Source organism: Fringilla coelebs (genome assembly GCF_963513975.1).
Source record: "Fringilla coelebs genome assembly, chromosome: 9".
NCBI lineage: Eukaryota > Metazoa > Chordata > Aves > Passeriformes > Fringillidae > Fringilla > Fringilla coelebs.
In genome coordinates, this window is record NC_140067.1 from 26,861,059 (window position 1) to 26,876,322 (window position 15,264).

The 15,264-nt window shown below is 51.9% G+C and overlaps 1 protein-coding gene across 2 annotated transcripts in view; it reads right to left on the bottom strand.

The window, feature by feature from the left end:
- Positions 1–14,504, bottom strand: part of TNR (tenascin R) — a gene marked incomplete at both ends in the record, with an annotated part of 29,865 nt that extends 15,361 nt beyond the window's left edge. For both annotated transcript variants that reach the window (XM_084211217.1, XM_084211216.1), the window contains 7 exons: positions 151–336; positions 1,988–2,257; positions 5,162–5,312; positions 7,702–7,817; positions 8,620–8,883; positions 10,888–11,364; positions 14,009–14,504. In XM_084211217.1, coding sequence (XP_084067343.1) covers positions 151–336; positions 1,988–2,257; positions 5,162–5,312; positions 7,702–7,817; positions 8,620–8,883; positions 10,888–11,364; positions 14,009–14,504 — 1,960 coding nt within the window. The remainder of the gene's footprint in view (positions 1–150; positions 337–1,987; positions 2,258–5,161; positions 5,313–7,701; positions 7,818–8,619; positions 8,884–10,887; positions 11,365–14,008) is intronic.
- Positions 14,505–15,264: the final 760 nt, after the last annotated feature.

The window sequence follows — 15,264 nt, forward strand, 5'->3', positions numbered from 1 at the left end:
GAAAACCTTCTCTCCACTAAATACCAAACTCCAAAACCACCTCAGACACGTGTCAGCGCAAGGCCAGCTGAGTCTTGGCGCTGATTTGGGTTCTCCTTTGCCCTCCCTGCCTGAGAGGAGGGGAGGGAGGGTGCGAGGGTGCGAGCATACCTGCCAGGGTGGCCCGGGTGGTGGGGCCGGTGTGGCGCGGCACCAGGAGCTCGTGGTAGTGCTCCCCGGCCAGGGTGCTGTAGACCACCCTGTAGCTGTGTGCCTCGGCCTCGCTGTTGTCCCAGGCGAGCTCGAGGCTGGCGGGGGTCCGCGAGCCCACCCGCAGGTTCTTGGGGGCGTCAATCTCTGCGCGACACAAGGGAGAGAGGCGCGGTGTCACTGCGGGGAACGCGCCCCGCAGCCCGGCCACAGCGACGGGGGACAGCCGGGACATCCCTCCTCCCCTGAGCATGTCCTGGCAGGAAGGGCTGGAACGTGTGCTCTCACCTCCTGCTCAGCACAGGCTGTGAGATGCCACCCGGGAGGGTGACACAAATGCTGGCAGCGTCCTCGGTAAGTTGGTTTGGCAGCTAGTTCTGTGTTATTGCAAAAAGAAAACTCTTTCCCCCGTATTAGAGTGAAAGAAACTGAGGCACTGTGAGTAAGAGGAAAAAGGCTCTGTTGTAGCCATGCACTGGCCTGAACTGCTCTTAGAAGAAAACCTTGAGCATCTTTGCAGGCTCTGCCCAAAGGGTTTGTTTATTGGTGCTGCTGAGGCTGTGTACTGAATCTGCTCTGGTTTGCACAATAAACCCCTGCAGTGAGCAACATCTGGGGCTGGGCACCAGTGGACAGTGGGTAATGGTGATGGATCTGGGTTTGGGGGGGTGCTTTTATGTTGCTTTTTAGAAATAAAGCGAGGAAGGCCAACACAGCAAATCAGTTGGGGTAAGCAACTCATGTGAAATATTTATCTATAGAGATATGTACACACACAATTCACGTCCCACAGTTATTACAGTAGGAGCCTCGTATCCAGCAGTAATGTACATGACAATTTATATACCATAAACCAGCACGGAAATACACGCTCTAACTCCTCCTTTATGGCGTGGTAAATTAAATCCCTTAGCTATCTGCAGGCTTAACATTAATTAAACTTTTACTGACCAGTTAGGGTGCTCAGAGAAGATATAAAATAAGATAACCACGTTTCTGGGTGTGCTGGTTTCAGCTGCTTGACTGCTGATTCCTTGGCTCTTGATGCTGAGTGGGAGTGAGTGTCCCCTTGAACTCAGTCCTGTGCTGAGCATTTTGGCGCTTTTGAGAATTGTGCATGGAGCTGTGGGTGCTCTAAAGGACATAAAGTCCTGAGTTCTAGAGTTCTAAGCTGTGGGTCTGAACAGGCATTGGACAGGCTGGTGGGGATGTGTGTCCCAGGCAGCTTCAGCCTTGATGCTGCAGCAAGACATGGACAAGATTGGGGTTGGCTTGGGGTTTGTCATCTAAATATGGGGGTTGAGTCTATCCATGCCTTGTCACTGGCATCTGGGATCACCTGGACTGCCCTATGAGCATCTCTGTGGGGCACAGGGCATAAACAGGACCAGTGCACTGGAGCTTTAGTGGCTAAACAGCCACTAGCAGTGGGGGGGGCAGAGGGCAATTTTAGTGTTTGTATTTTAGGGTGAGCTGAATCATTTGCTCTGCCTTGCTCCGCGACAGGATGCAGGTGTCACCATTTACACCTGCATCTTAACCACTGTGTTTTCATCCCACTCCTTCCTCCTAGCACATTAAACCCCAGCTCACTTGTGCCAGGAGAAAAAGAGGCATCAGATGCAAAAACCCCTCCGTTTTCCTCCTTGCTGCAGGACAGCCCATCTGCAGCCGGCAGCAAGCCCACCTGCCCGTGCTTGCCAGAGGCTCAAAAATACACCCCCAAAAATCCAGTTCTCGCCCAAAAATCCAGTTCACGCCCCAAAATCCATTTCTCCCGGCAAGGCCAGCGAGCTACCTGTGGTGAACTGGGCGAAGGCGGGCCGGCTCTCGTTGGCGCCCCGGAGGGCGCTGACGGCCAGGTGGTAGCGGGCGCCGGGGCGCAGGGCCTGCAGGGAGTACTGGCTGAGGGGGGGCTGCAGGCGGAAGGTGGTCCTGCCGCCCTCCCCGTCCGCCAGCCCGTACTTCAGCAGGATGGCGTCCACCTTGGCGCGCGGCGGGCTCCACTCCACGAAGGCCACCGTGTCCGAGACGTCGCGCACCAGGATCTGCGTCGGGCCGTCGATGACTGCGGAGGGGCGGGGGGAAAACGGGCACCTGTTATTTCGGGAGGGTTGGGTGGGGAGAGGGGGGAGGTTTGGGGATGCTGAGATTCAGGGATGCTTCAGGCTGGCCTTCAAAGCAGCTGGAATTGGGATTTGGGGACAAGGGAGAGAGCGGGCATGGGCAAGAGACATGACCCTGACCCCAAGATACTTCGGGGGTTTGCCCAGTCCCTTGTCCCAGTCTCCTGGCCCTTTCCTGAACCCTCTCCACTTTCTGCAGACACCAGAGCAGGACCCAGCAGCTCTCTCCTTGACACCCATTAGAGCTATAATGCAACTCATGCCCTTCCCTTGAGCTGGTTGTCAACAATAATTCCTCTTGGGCTTTTTCAGGTGGTATTTCCCAGGATTTGGGAGAGCTGGATGGGGAAAGGTGGAACAACAAGATTCAGGGATGCTTCAGGCTGGCCTTCAAAGCGGCTGGAATTGGGATTTGGGGACAAGGGAGAGAGCGGGCATGGGCAAGAGGCATGACCCTGACCCCAAGATACTTAGGGGGTTTGCTCCTCATGGGTTCCCAGTCCCTTATCCCAATCTCCTGGCCCTTTCCTGAACCCTCTCCACTTTCTGCAGACACCAGAGCAGGACCTAGCAGCTCTCTCATTACAGCTATAATGCAACTCATGCCCTTCTCTTGAGCTGGTTGTCAACAATAATTCCTCTTTAGCTTTTTCAGGTGGTATTTCCCAGGATATAAAACTCCTGTATCTAACTGCAACACGCGTTCTTTGCTCTTAGATAGCTGCTTGTACTTTTGCATTGAAAAAACATGTCATTTTCCTTTGTGCCCAGCTCTTCAAACTATCCAAACAACTTTTATTGATGTTCTTCTATGCAATTTACTCTTTTCTGATCCTTTCCATCACTGGCAAAATTTATCAGCAACAGTATTATGTCTTTTGAAGGGTGTTGACAATGTGTTAAATAACGTGGGGCCAAGGACAAGATCCAAGTGTTGAGAACTGAGGAATATCTCTAGAAATGTTCCTGCTTTGGTGCCAGCTCCTGGTTTGTCCTTAAACTGAGGAATCAGCTCATAAAGCTGTTGGTGTCTTGGCAATGGGAAGAGAGGAGAAAATGCAACTGCTCTGGTGAATCTTCCTAACTAGCTGGGTGTGGGGCTATGGTTCTATGGTTGGTGTCCAAAAAAACCTTTCAGATAAATGGTTTTTAGAAAAATTCATACCAGGGATCTACTGGGAGACCTTTTTGGACATTTCTGCCTTTATTTTTTTTTTCCCCCCAGAAATTTGGGCCCTTCCTTCCTCCACACCTCCCAACATTCAACCTTTGGACATCCTGGGCTCAGGCCTGACTGATGGATGCTTTGAATCCAGCAGGACTTAACCACTGGATGGATGGATGGATGGATGGATGGATGGATGGATGGATGGATGGATGGATGGATGGAGCCAAGCCTTGCCATCACTCCTGTGCCATGAAGCCTGCTGGGCAGTTATCACTTAGATGATCACAAGGTGGGTGAAAAAGCCCGCTTTGGTTCTGTAATTCAGACTATACCATATATACATATACCTTACAGGATGGCAGTATATACTAAGGGTCTGCTGAAAGTCTGGAAGTTCTGGGGGATAAGCATATGGGCAGGGATGGGAAGCACTGGTGGGAGTGGGGGTTGGAAAAGGACATGGAGGAACGTGGAGTACTGAGGTGAGGTCTGGAGGCAAAACAGTGGAGGAGGGAGCACAGCTGGGAGTCCCAGTGTTCAGGTAGGAGCTGGCTGTGCAGCTTGGCCAGGACCAGGTCATGCCTACCCTTAATCTCCAACTGCTTCAGGCTGTCCAGCCATCCAGGTGATTCACATCTACTTAGCTGTGTGGCATAAAACCATGCCTTTGCTGCCTGATCCTGGCACAAGGTGTTGAGGAAGAGCAAGGGTGGTGGGGATGAAGCTCTGGGGGTGCTGCAGAGGAAGGCAGACATGCCAGCACAGGGATGCTTCATGGAGCACAGATCCTGGAGCCCTCTGCTCCACCCGCACTCCCTGCAAAGGTCAGCCCTTAGTTTGAAGTACCAGCTTCTATTTTTGCTGACTTCCCAGGGAAAGGAAGTTTCTGGCTTGACCAGGAGATGTCTCTGTTAAGCCACGTCGAGCTGAAGGCGGAGGCAAAGCAGGAGGAGAGGACTGCGCTGGGGAAGATCAGCCCTGCCACAAACTGCTGCGGTGGAGGGAGCCTGCCTTCGCTCTCACCGCTGCCTCAATTAGCAGCACCTCATTACAACCCTCCGGCAGCATTTAAGTGCTGTTTCCTCTTGGAACAGCTCAGGTGGAGCTAGCAGACGTCTGCCTGGCTTTCAAGGCAGGCTGCACCAGATCTGGTGCGAAGAGACTCCTCTCCCCCTGAGCTCTGCCCATCACTGCATCTCCTTCAGCAAGAAGACCCAGCTGAATTTTCTCTGGTCTACAGGATGGACCAGTGAGTGAGTGGGCAAACACACTGGTTAGAAGGGACATGCTGTTGCTCCTGGCTCCCTGCCCTGCTGCCCGATTTGCCTGAATAGGTGGCAGCTGAGGGCGTTTAGTGGCACAAAAGCGGGTGGGAGTTTTAATCTGTTATATATGAGTAAGTAATACATTTGTAGATATATTTCTTGAGGGCATCCAGCCTCCAAAATGTGAGATTAGCAGAGAAGAATAATTTATCCAGACATACAATAAAAGCAGAACTGAGTCTTCACTCCCAACCCCATTAACCTCGCCACGCTTTCTGCACTTGTGACGATTTAGGAGAGAGAGGGACAGAGCGCTGCACGAAGAAGCTGTGGCTGCAATGTTGGCTGCGAGTTTCATCCCTGCCCATGGGACTTTATTTGTGCTGTGCTGCCCCCAGGTGAGGCTCACTCACGGGTTGAGACGCTGTCAGAGGTGGGAGGGCTTCTGGCTTGTTCCTTCAGGGCCACCACGGTGACAGTGTACTCCTCCCCTGGCTTCAGCCCCGTCTGGTTGAAGGTGGTGACGCTGCTGGGGAGCTGGGCGATCACACCCCCCTCGTTATTCTGCCAGGGAAGGAAACAAGCATTAACCATCCCCCACCAACTGGTGTTTTGGGGGGGACTGGTGCACAAACAGGAGGGGCCCCCCATGCTGCATCCTTCCACAGCCCGCTCTGCATCCCCAAATCATGTTGTCACCTTGGCACACCCCCCCATGGAGGGAGAAAGATGGGATGAAGGCACCCACCGAGCGTGGAGTGCTTGTGTTGTTGGGCTGCAAAATCCTCCCCATCCCTCCTCCCTCCCCAGCTTCTGTATATTTGTGCCTCTGCTGTTCAGAAAGAGGAAAGATGATTAAACCAAAGCCTTGGCTAGGCTTGTTTTCCCTGCTCTTCAGGTGCCAGGAGCCTTTTGTTGTTGATGTATAGGTATGAAGCTGTGAGGTCTTTATTTTGCTGTCACCTGCTTTTTAGCCATCTTTAGTACACTCATTTATGCCTTGTGGTTTTGCCCTGAAAAACTGTGAGGCTTTAAACAACTGCACATGTCACCTTTCCTGCCAGTGCTTGGACAAAGGATCTTTTCTTGCTGCTGTCTTCACTAATAACAAGCTAAACAAATCTTTGCACATAACTCTCGATTCATATTCATCCCTTTTCTCATTAAACAGGAAACCTTCCATTTTAGCCATCAGTTACCATTTTACCTTTCCTGATTTTCTTTGCTAAATCTGTCTTCTCTTTGTCTTTTCCCCACCCCATCCCCAGTGCAGGCAGCAGATGGGCAATCTTGCCTGACCCAGCTTTTGTGGGGGTGAGAGCATCACAGAGACCATGGAAGGAGAGTGGAAAGAGCTTTGCAGGAAGCTGCAAGCATCCTCGTTGGTCTGCTGAGGACCAAATTAGCATTTCCTCACCCAGTTTTGGGAAGACAGGGAGTTATAACTCTGTTGTTTTTAGCCTTTGGGAATGGGTTTTGGGTTTGTTTGAGGCGTGGCACGTACCCAAGCACGTACCCAAGCACGTACCCAAGCAAGGATTGCTTGCAGGGCAGTAAAGGACACAGCACCCCCTGCCTAATTTTAGGGGAAAAGGGAATGATAGAGACTCCAGAGAGGCCAATTTTGGCAGTTGATGGGCAGGAACATGACTGTGACTCTATGTCTTAACTCATGGATTTGAGAACTTTAAAGCCCAGTGAGCTACATCCCTTCCCTACCCAAGACCCTGCATCCAGGAACAGCCATCCTTTTGCATCTTATCTACCTTTAAATCCCCAAATGTTTCCATGTATTTTTAAGTTTAAGCTTAAAAACAGAAAAAAAGAACCAATGGTTTGCATTTATTTGCTTCAGGGGGATGCTGTTCAGCTTAATTCCTGAGTGATAGTGAAATGTTTGAAAGACCTATTTTGTCCTACCTCTGATATTGCTACATTTTTCAGCTTTAATCCTGAATGATCATCTGATGGTGACTGCAAATTATCCCAGGGTCTATACCTGCATTACATGAGCTTCAACTTCTGACACAATTTGCATGTGGATGTAGCCAACATCACATCAATAATTTCCCAGCAACTCTTTGGAAATGAGAGAATTGAGTTATTTAAGGCAATTGGGCCCTTGCTTTGTGCTGTGCAATGACACTTCACAGTTAAAAGTATTTAAAACTTTGGGGCCAAATTCTGCAGTTCTCCACTGCCCAGAGCTGCCTTTGATTCCAGTGCAGGTTTTGTACAAGTGAAAACATCATAATTGAGCCCTTAATCAGCATTTCTTTTACTGCTGGTGCTTGAATACTCTTATAAAGAGGCTCCATGTACAATTGAAGCTATACTTATGGCTAAATGGTGTAGAAATTATGAATATAGACTAAATACTTGATGTACAATTTTTGTTGCTGCGCACAGAAAATATGGGGTATTTAGGGCAACATTTTTATCCTTTCATCTTTTCTGGCAGGGTTTCTACCTGCTCGTCACTGCGATTAAAATTCCATGGCAGGAATGAACCGTGCATGTGACTTGGGGGGGCTGAAGGTTCTTGTCTGAGAGCCAGCAGCTGCTCACTCTGATCCAGGCTGCTTTGGGGAGCTTAGTGTAGAGAGCAGGGCAAGGAAGAGGAGGAGGAGGAGGAGGAAGAGTCATTGCAAAGGAGATGGAAAGGAAAAAGAGGGTGTGACGACAAGAGTGAGGCTGGAAGGTTTCTTTTTTCCCCATCACTGGATTTTTTTGGGGGATGTTTCTTTGAGGACATGCATGTCTTGACACAAAAACTAATGGGGAAGTGCAGGCTGGCAATCTGGGGAGTCTGGTAGGCAGCACAGAAATGGCAAACACAGGCTGGGTGTTTTGGGAAGGGGGTAATTCTTGGAAACAGATTTGGGGTGCGCTCCCTGGGCACTGTCAGAGGGACTGGGTGCACCCTGCAGTGCCAGGGGGGTGGCAGCAGTACCTTGGGGATGAAGCTGATCTCCCAGCCGTCCAAGGGGAAGGAGAAGGGCTCCCACTGCACCTCTGCTGTTGTTTCTGTGACGGTCTTGAACTTCAGCCCCTGTGGTGTGGCGAGGTCTGGAAGGGAGCAGGGGGTGGTGAGCAGAGAGGGGTGGGTGTGCACATGCTGTACCCACCCTGCTCCCCGTGGATGTGTTGTTATCTGGGCAACAAAACCTGGGACACTTTTGGTATCTGTTAGCAAAATTCCTTTTCCCCTGCTCCACGTGGGTTGGAGGGAAAAGAGGGAAAGGCCTGGACCTGTGGACACTGAGGCATCATCCCACTGCACTGCTGTGTGAACAGAGTGAATGTTGGGGTTGCAAAGGGGTGTCTGGATTCTGTTTTTCCCCTGCCCTCTGTACCCTTAGTCTCCAAGAAACCTCTCTGGAGGCTGGCATTACAGCTTGATACTCCTGTTTTCCTCTGTGCAGCACGGTCCTGTTTAGGACTGTGTTTCCCCTGATGCACAGCAGCATCCCCTCTTGCTGCATCATTACCCACATCATGGGGAGTCATCACAGGGAATCATCTGTTCAGGAGGGGCAGGAGAACCTGAGGTTTACATGTTGTATTGTAGTATTTTCTCTGAGGAAAAAAAAAGTAATGCTTTGGGCCACATGCATTGGGGGCTCCAATCAAACTCGGGAAGCTTTTTCTTCTTTTTAGGTTTTCATCCAAACTGAGTCTTTTTGAAGGGTGGACCCATTTCCTCCTTTCCTATATCCCTATACTGATACAATTTTTTTTTCTATTTTTTTTCTTCTTTTTGAAGGCTCAAGTTTCTGCTGCCAGAAGCTTTTTATGTAAAAAGTGAGCCAGCTTGATCATCCCCTCATGATCCACGGGCAGCAAGCAACCAGTGCAGCAGGATACTTACTGGTCATCACCCTGGAGGTGACGGGGATGCTGAAGACATCGCTGATGACTGCATAGATGCTGACATTGTAGGCAACACCCGGCTCCAGATCCGTGATGGTGATGCTGCTCCAGTCCCCAGGCACCCTCTGCTGGAGCTGGGTGCCCCCTGGCACGGCAGGCTGGTAGGACACCACGTACTCAGAGGCTGCCCCGGGGCCGTCCCAGGCCAGCTCGATGGAGCTGTCGCTGACCGCCGTCACCCGCAGGTTCTCCGGGGGAGACACTGGTGGGAAGGACAGAGGGATGGACAGTGTCAGGGTGTGTGTGGCTTATTCCCCACTCCTGTGGGAGGCTGTGCAGGTCTGCTGGTGGGCCACAGGCGTACCTGTGGTTATTATGTGATACCTGTGGTTATCTGAACAGCTGTAGCCAGGTAAAGGCTCAGGAGAACCCGATGCACTAAGGGTTTAGCCTTAGTTGGGATGTGTGGGAATTTATAAAATTAGAGGGTTTTGGGAAAATTGTAAAAGATAGTGTTCAGAGATAGTAGAATTGTGATGAGAGTTAAGTAGTAGCTATAAAATTGGTTAGTAGAAAAATTAGGTAAGAAGTAGAAAAGTAAGGATAAATAGAACAATGGTTTGTGTATTAATGCTTGTATAGAGTAATTTTTTAAATTGTAGAAAAGTACATTTAGTAAGATATTAGGAAGTTTTAAGCTTAATAATGGAGTTTTGTGCATTGTGTTTTAAGGCTTACAAGCAGGTATTCTATTCTAAATAACCAAGCACTGTTTTAACCAAAGGTACATGTGCTTATAGTGCTTGGATAGAACTACTGTCAATGCGCTTTTGCTTTGTGTGGCTGGTCAAAAAACTTTTAAAGTCAGTTGTAACATTAAGTTCTTTGTCTGCTGCCTGGGATGTGAGCTGATGGCATCTTCCCATTGTCAGAGCCATGTAACGAGGCTGATGCTGGAAAATAAACCAGCTCAAGGCACGTCCCCAGCAGTCTCATCCCATTCGTGATTTGTGCATAGCCCTGGCTGGCTGGGATGAGCCTCATCAGCTTTTTGCTCACCTCCCAGACTTTTGTCTTTGGGGACAGGGATAATGGGGGGGGGCTCAGTGTGTCCTAAGTGATGCTCTTTGCAGGTCTGGAGCTGATGCTGGAAAATAAACCAGCTCAAGGCACGTCCCCAGCAGTCTCATCCTATTCGTGATTTGTGCATAGCCCCAGTTGGCTGGGATGGACCTCATCAGCTTTTTGCTCACCTCCCAGACTTTTGTCTTTGGGGACAGGGATAATGGGGGGAGGGGGGGGGCTCAGTGTTTCCTAAGTGATGCTCTCTGCGGGTATGGACCTGATGCTGGAAAATAAACCAGCTCAAGGCACGTCCCCAGCAGTCTCATCCCGTTCTGATTTGCACATAGCCCCGGCTGGCTGGGATGAACCTCATCAGCTTTTTGCTCACCTCCAAGACTTTTGTCTTTGGGGACAGGGATAATGGGGGTGGGGGGGGGCTCAGTGTGTCCTAAGTGATGCTCTCTGCGGGTATGGACCTGATGCTGGCAAATAAACCAGCTCAAGGCACGTCCCCAGCAGTCTCATCCTGTTCCTGATTTGCACATAGCCCCGGCTGGTTGGCATGAACCTCACTAGCTTTTTGCTCACCTCCCAGACTTTTGTCTTTGGGGACAGGGATAATGGGGGGGGGGGGGGAGCTCAGTGTTTCCTAAGTGATGCTCTCTGCGGGTCTGGAGCTGATGCTGGCAAATAAACCAGCTCAAGGCACGTCCCCAGCAGTCTCATCCCGTTCTGATTTGCACATAGCCCCGGTTGGCTGGGATGAACCTCATTAGCTTTTTGCTCACCTCCCAGACTTTTGTCTTTGGGGTGTCTTTGGGGGACAGGGATAACGGGTGGGGTGGTGGGGACTCAGTGTGTCCTAAGTGATGCTCTCTGCAGGTATGGACCTGATGCTGGAAAATAAACCAGCTCAAGGCACGTCCCCAGCAGTCTCATCCCGTTCCTGATTTGCACATAGCCCCGGCTGGCTGGGATGAACCTCATTAGCTTTTTGTTCACCTCCCAGACTTGTCTTTGGGGTGTCTTTGGGGGACAGGGATAACGGGGCGGGGGGGGCTCAGTGTGTCCTAAGTGATGCGCTCTGCCAGGTACGGATTCCTCCCAGGCTTCGCAAAGCTCCTATGGTGCTCCGGGCACCTCGAAACCCCTGCTTATGTAACACTTGAGCCCGGCTCTCCTCGCACACAAGCCCCTCTACCTGCCGAGCAGTCCTGCCCGCCGTAGCCTCCCTCGCAGACGCAGAGCCCGTCGCGGCAGGCGCCGCGGCCGCTGCAGCCGCCGGGGCAGTGCGGGCGGGCGCAGTCCTCGCCGGCGAAGCCCTCCCGGCACACGCAGGTGCCGTTCACGCAGCGGCCCCGGCCCGAGCAGTCGCGGGGGCAGCGCAGCTGGGAGCAGTCGTCCCCGGTGAAACCCTCCTCGCACACGCACTCGCCGTCCACGCAGAGCCCGCGGGAGCCGCAGCCGGCGGGGCAGCGCAGCTGGGAGCAGTCCTCGCCCCCGTAGTCGCTGTCGCAGATGCACTGGCCCTCCAGGCACACGCCGCGGCTGGAGCAGCCGCCGGGGCAGCGCGGCTCCGAGCAGTTGGTGCCCGCCCAGCCCTCCATGCACACGCAGCTGCACGACTCCAGGCTGAAATTCCCGTGGCCGCTGCACTGTGGGATGTAATCCAGCTGCCCTGCAAGGATGCGGGAGCGAGGGTCAGGAGCCAGCGGGCGGGAGGCGGGAGAAGGTCGGATTTGGTCTCGGGTCAGCCCTGGGAAGGGCTGGAGAAGGGCGGCAGGTGTGGGGCAAGGGGGGGATAGTTCTCCCTCTGAGCATGCCCGGCTCTGGCAAACTGGTGGCTTTGGGGAAGAATCGGTGGGGTTTGGGTGGATCTCTCCCTAGGGAGCAGTGGTCCCCTCATTATGGGCGCCATCAGCCTTGTGGTGGTGCAGGTGCTCCCTTTGGTTTCTCTCCAGCTCAGCACTCAGCTGATAGGAACTTCCCTAGACCTCTTACTGGAAAAAACCTTTCCTGGCCAAACCCTCTGCCCCAGCCATGACCCCTCTGGTCTGACATCTACCCACTTCTCCTTTTTACAGCTGACAGATCCCCAGCTGCTTTCTCTCTCTCCTCTATGAAGTAGGTATGTACCCAAGGCATCATCCTCATCCCCGTCCTGGTGAACCTGATTAGGACAGAACTGCTGGCTCTGGGCACACTGAGGTTGTGGAAAAGCAGGGACAGCACAAGGGCTCTGTGGCCAGCACCTCTAATGCCCCGTCTTCGCCTGGCAGCCTTGCACAGGATGCTCTGGGATGAGGAGGGAGGATGATGGGGATGAAGGCAGCAGTCACTGACACTGTGAATGCTCCCCTGTTTTGCCCTGAAACACAGCCATTGCTCCAGCCGAGGGCTGAGCCCAGCCTGGCTAACTTTTCCTGGCTGATTTGTATTGCTTTTCCTCATGTGAACCAAGGAAAAACAGAAACCCTTTCTGTGCCTCTTCCAAACCTTTGCACCCCAAAGATCCCCAAGCCCCAGGACTCTGTCCCCAGCTAAATTTTCCATCCTAGCTGACCTTTGCAAGCAGCTCTTCCCGTGGGGGGATGTAGCAGAAGCACATGTAAAAGCAGCTCAGTTACATGCTGTGCCAGACAGACACATTTGGGTTACTTTGCAGGACAGTTCCCATCCAAACTGCAAATACTGGGAATGCCAGTCAGGATCTCTTCAGATCTCAGCCCCTAGTTGAGTTATCAAAAGATGAGAGAGGATGCTTGTAAGAGGCTTTCCTCAGGGAAATTGCCTTGGGTGGTGGGGTAGGGATCCTGATTCCTTTGCAGTGCAGCGAATTGAAAGCAGCTCTGGTAAAAATAAATGAAATTACTCCAGTTTTAGCTCGGCACATCTGTGATGGGAATGGGGACTCCACCAAGCAATGAATATTTAATGGGACTGTCTATGCATGTTGCAAGTAACCCAAATAGGCCCATCAGAGTTTCAAATTAATTCCTTTAAAACAGGTTTTTCCCATAGCATTTCCTAGGTGATTTTAACCCTCACTTTCACAGACTGGTGTTTCCTGTTTTGACTTAGTTATTAATGCAGCTGATGGATGTGGCTTTGGGAGGGATGTGGGCTGATGCCATGGCTGGGAATACATTGACTTCCACTGGCCACATGATAGATGCCAGCCCAAGGCACCCTGCTGTGTGTCCATCCTTGTTTCTCCCTCCCTGACCAACACACCTGTGGTGGAACTCTTGACCTGAGGACTGATTGCACCCATTTCATTTTAATGTGTCCTACACACAGACGTGTTGGGGTACCACTGGAAAAATCAAACTAATAGCTGCAAAACTTTAAAATAAAAAATGCAGTGAGTATTGGGGGTAAAGGGATTGGTTTTAATTTCTCTTCCTTTCTGTTGCTATTCTTGGTGTGAAAAGCAGTTTTCCCCTGAAAAGATGCCCTGTGTGTTTCTACCTCCTTAGTGTTTTCTTCCCTGCAAGGAGCCCTGGTGTGTTGAAGCCATGAGCAGGGCTGGGCTGCTTTTGGGATGGATGCCCTTGGGACAGCCCCTCTCCCTCGAGACAAGGAGAACTATCAGTATGCTGGCTCCTGGGCCATGGAAATGCAGCTGCCAGCCCAAGCCTTCCTGACCCCTCTCATTTCAGCTGAGCGCTGCTTTCCTGACCCTGGGGGACAGCTGAGGTGGAACGAGGGGCTGCCTTTAATGGAGTAACCCTAATGGGACCTCTTGAAGGTCTCCACAAAAGCACATCTTTTTATTCAGATGGAGTATCATGTTGATGGGTTTGTGCCTTTTTTAAAGGTTTTGTTTGCTTATTTCATTTTTTTTTAAATTTTTTAGTCCTTTTTCTAACTCAGCTTTTCAGATGTGTTCACTCCCCGTGCAGAGAAGATGAAGGGGCTTCAGCCCAGGGACAGCTTAGGAGAGCAGCTGCTATATCTCTGCTCCCTGTCCCACAAGCAGTGGCTCGTGTCTAAGAGTGTTGGGAGGATTGCAGAGTTGGGAGATCCCCCTGCTCACCCCTAACCAGCTGTAATTTCATCCCTGAAGGGGGTTCAGCTCTCTCTCCATTACAGAGTTTTCACAGCGAGTGTGCCCTGGGCACTCAAGTGACCAAAGCCCTCCCAGGGCTCTTTTTTTAGAACTTAAGCCAAGTTTTTTCACTAAAGCCACAGCCCCATGGTGGGTAAACATTGGTTTTCCTCTGTCACACTCTGAGTGGCACCATCAGGGTTTGCATAATTTCTCCTGCCTCGCTCAAGCCCTCAGCCCCCAGCAAGAGCTAACAGGACGGCGTTACTACCTGTGGCTGCATTTTCTTGGCAGCAATTGGAGGTGCATTGGTCCCGGAGGATGGAGACCTCCCTCTCCAGCATCTCAATCCTGCTCAGCAGCTCCTGCAGGGATGGGAGGGAGGTGGAGCACTTGCAGGCCTGCTTGGGCATGTTTATCCTGTGGGTGAAGGTGACCTGGCTCTCGCTGTCGGAGGTCTGCTCCGTGTACTCTGCCAGCCGGTCGTCTTCTGAACTCACCTCCTCGCCCGAAGACTTGAACATGGATGAGCAGCAGCTGTCCAGGGGGATGTTGATGTTGTAGATGTGGTGGAAGACCATGGGCTGCTCTTTGGTGGCTGGGCTGCAGTTGGTGAGGCCAGCTGCCTCATCCACCGCTGTCCTCTCGGCCGGCTCTGCCGTCGTCTCCAGGCGGCACTCGAACGGCTTGAGGACAGCGCCCAGCAGAAGCAAGTTGAAGCTGATGACCACGCTCCTCAGGATCGTGTTTTCACCATCAGTCCCCATTTTCCTGGGAGAAGGAAGAGCCTTCCAGGCTAGTCTTGGTCAGCCAAGAGTGGGGAGGACCTGGGGACACAGAAGCGAAAGAGCGTGGTTGGTGTTAGCCTCGAAACTATGCTCAGCACAGAGAGGCAAATCCTTCTAGAGACACGAGGGGTCAGCTTCACCCACGTGCATCCTGCTGGCTTTGGTGTGGAGGGACACACAGTCTGGGGTGGTTGGGAGTGGGGCTGGCCCAGGCTCATCCCTAATTTGGCACAGCTGTGAGCAGCACTGACAGCAATGAGCCATGGAGTGCCCAGGGGCACTGAGCAGCACCAAAGGGAACAGAGGGCACACAGGGGCAGTGTGTGAGCATGTTTAGCAAGGTTGGGCTAAAGAACCAGGGGAGCAGACCCTTTCAGCCTTCTGAAGTGGTGTGGTGTTACTCTGTGTGGGTTGAGGCTTTCTGAAATTTTGTGCTATTGCTCTGTGTATCATGGCCATCCCAACTGTGACATTGGTGGAGTCGAAATCAACCCTGAGTGGAACCCGTGGCTGGTGGGAACACCTTGTCACAGCCCTTGAGCAGTGACAAAGACAGATTTGTGTTGTTACTGCTTTTTTTATTTAGGAAACAATCTGGTGCTATCAAAGCACCAAATACTCATCTCTGGGCCACTTACCACGTCTTATTTTGCCAGCCTCTGCCAATGCTATAACCTTGAGCAATTGCTACCTCTTCCTTCTAGTGGCCCTCCTGCTCTGGAGCTCCTCTCCAGCTCCC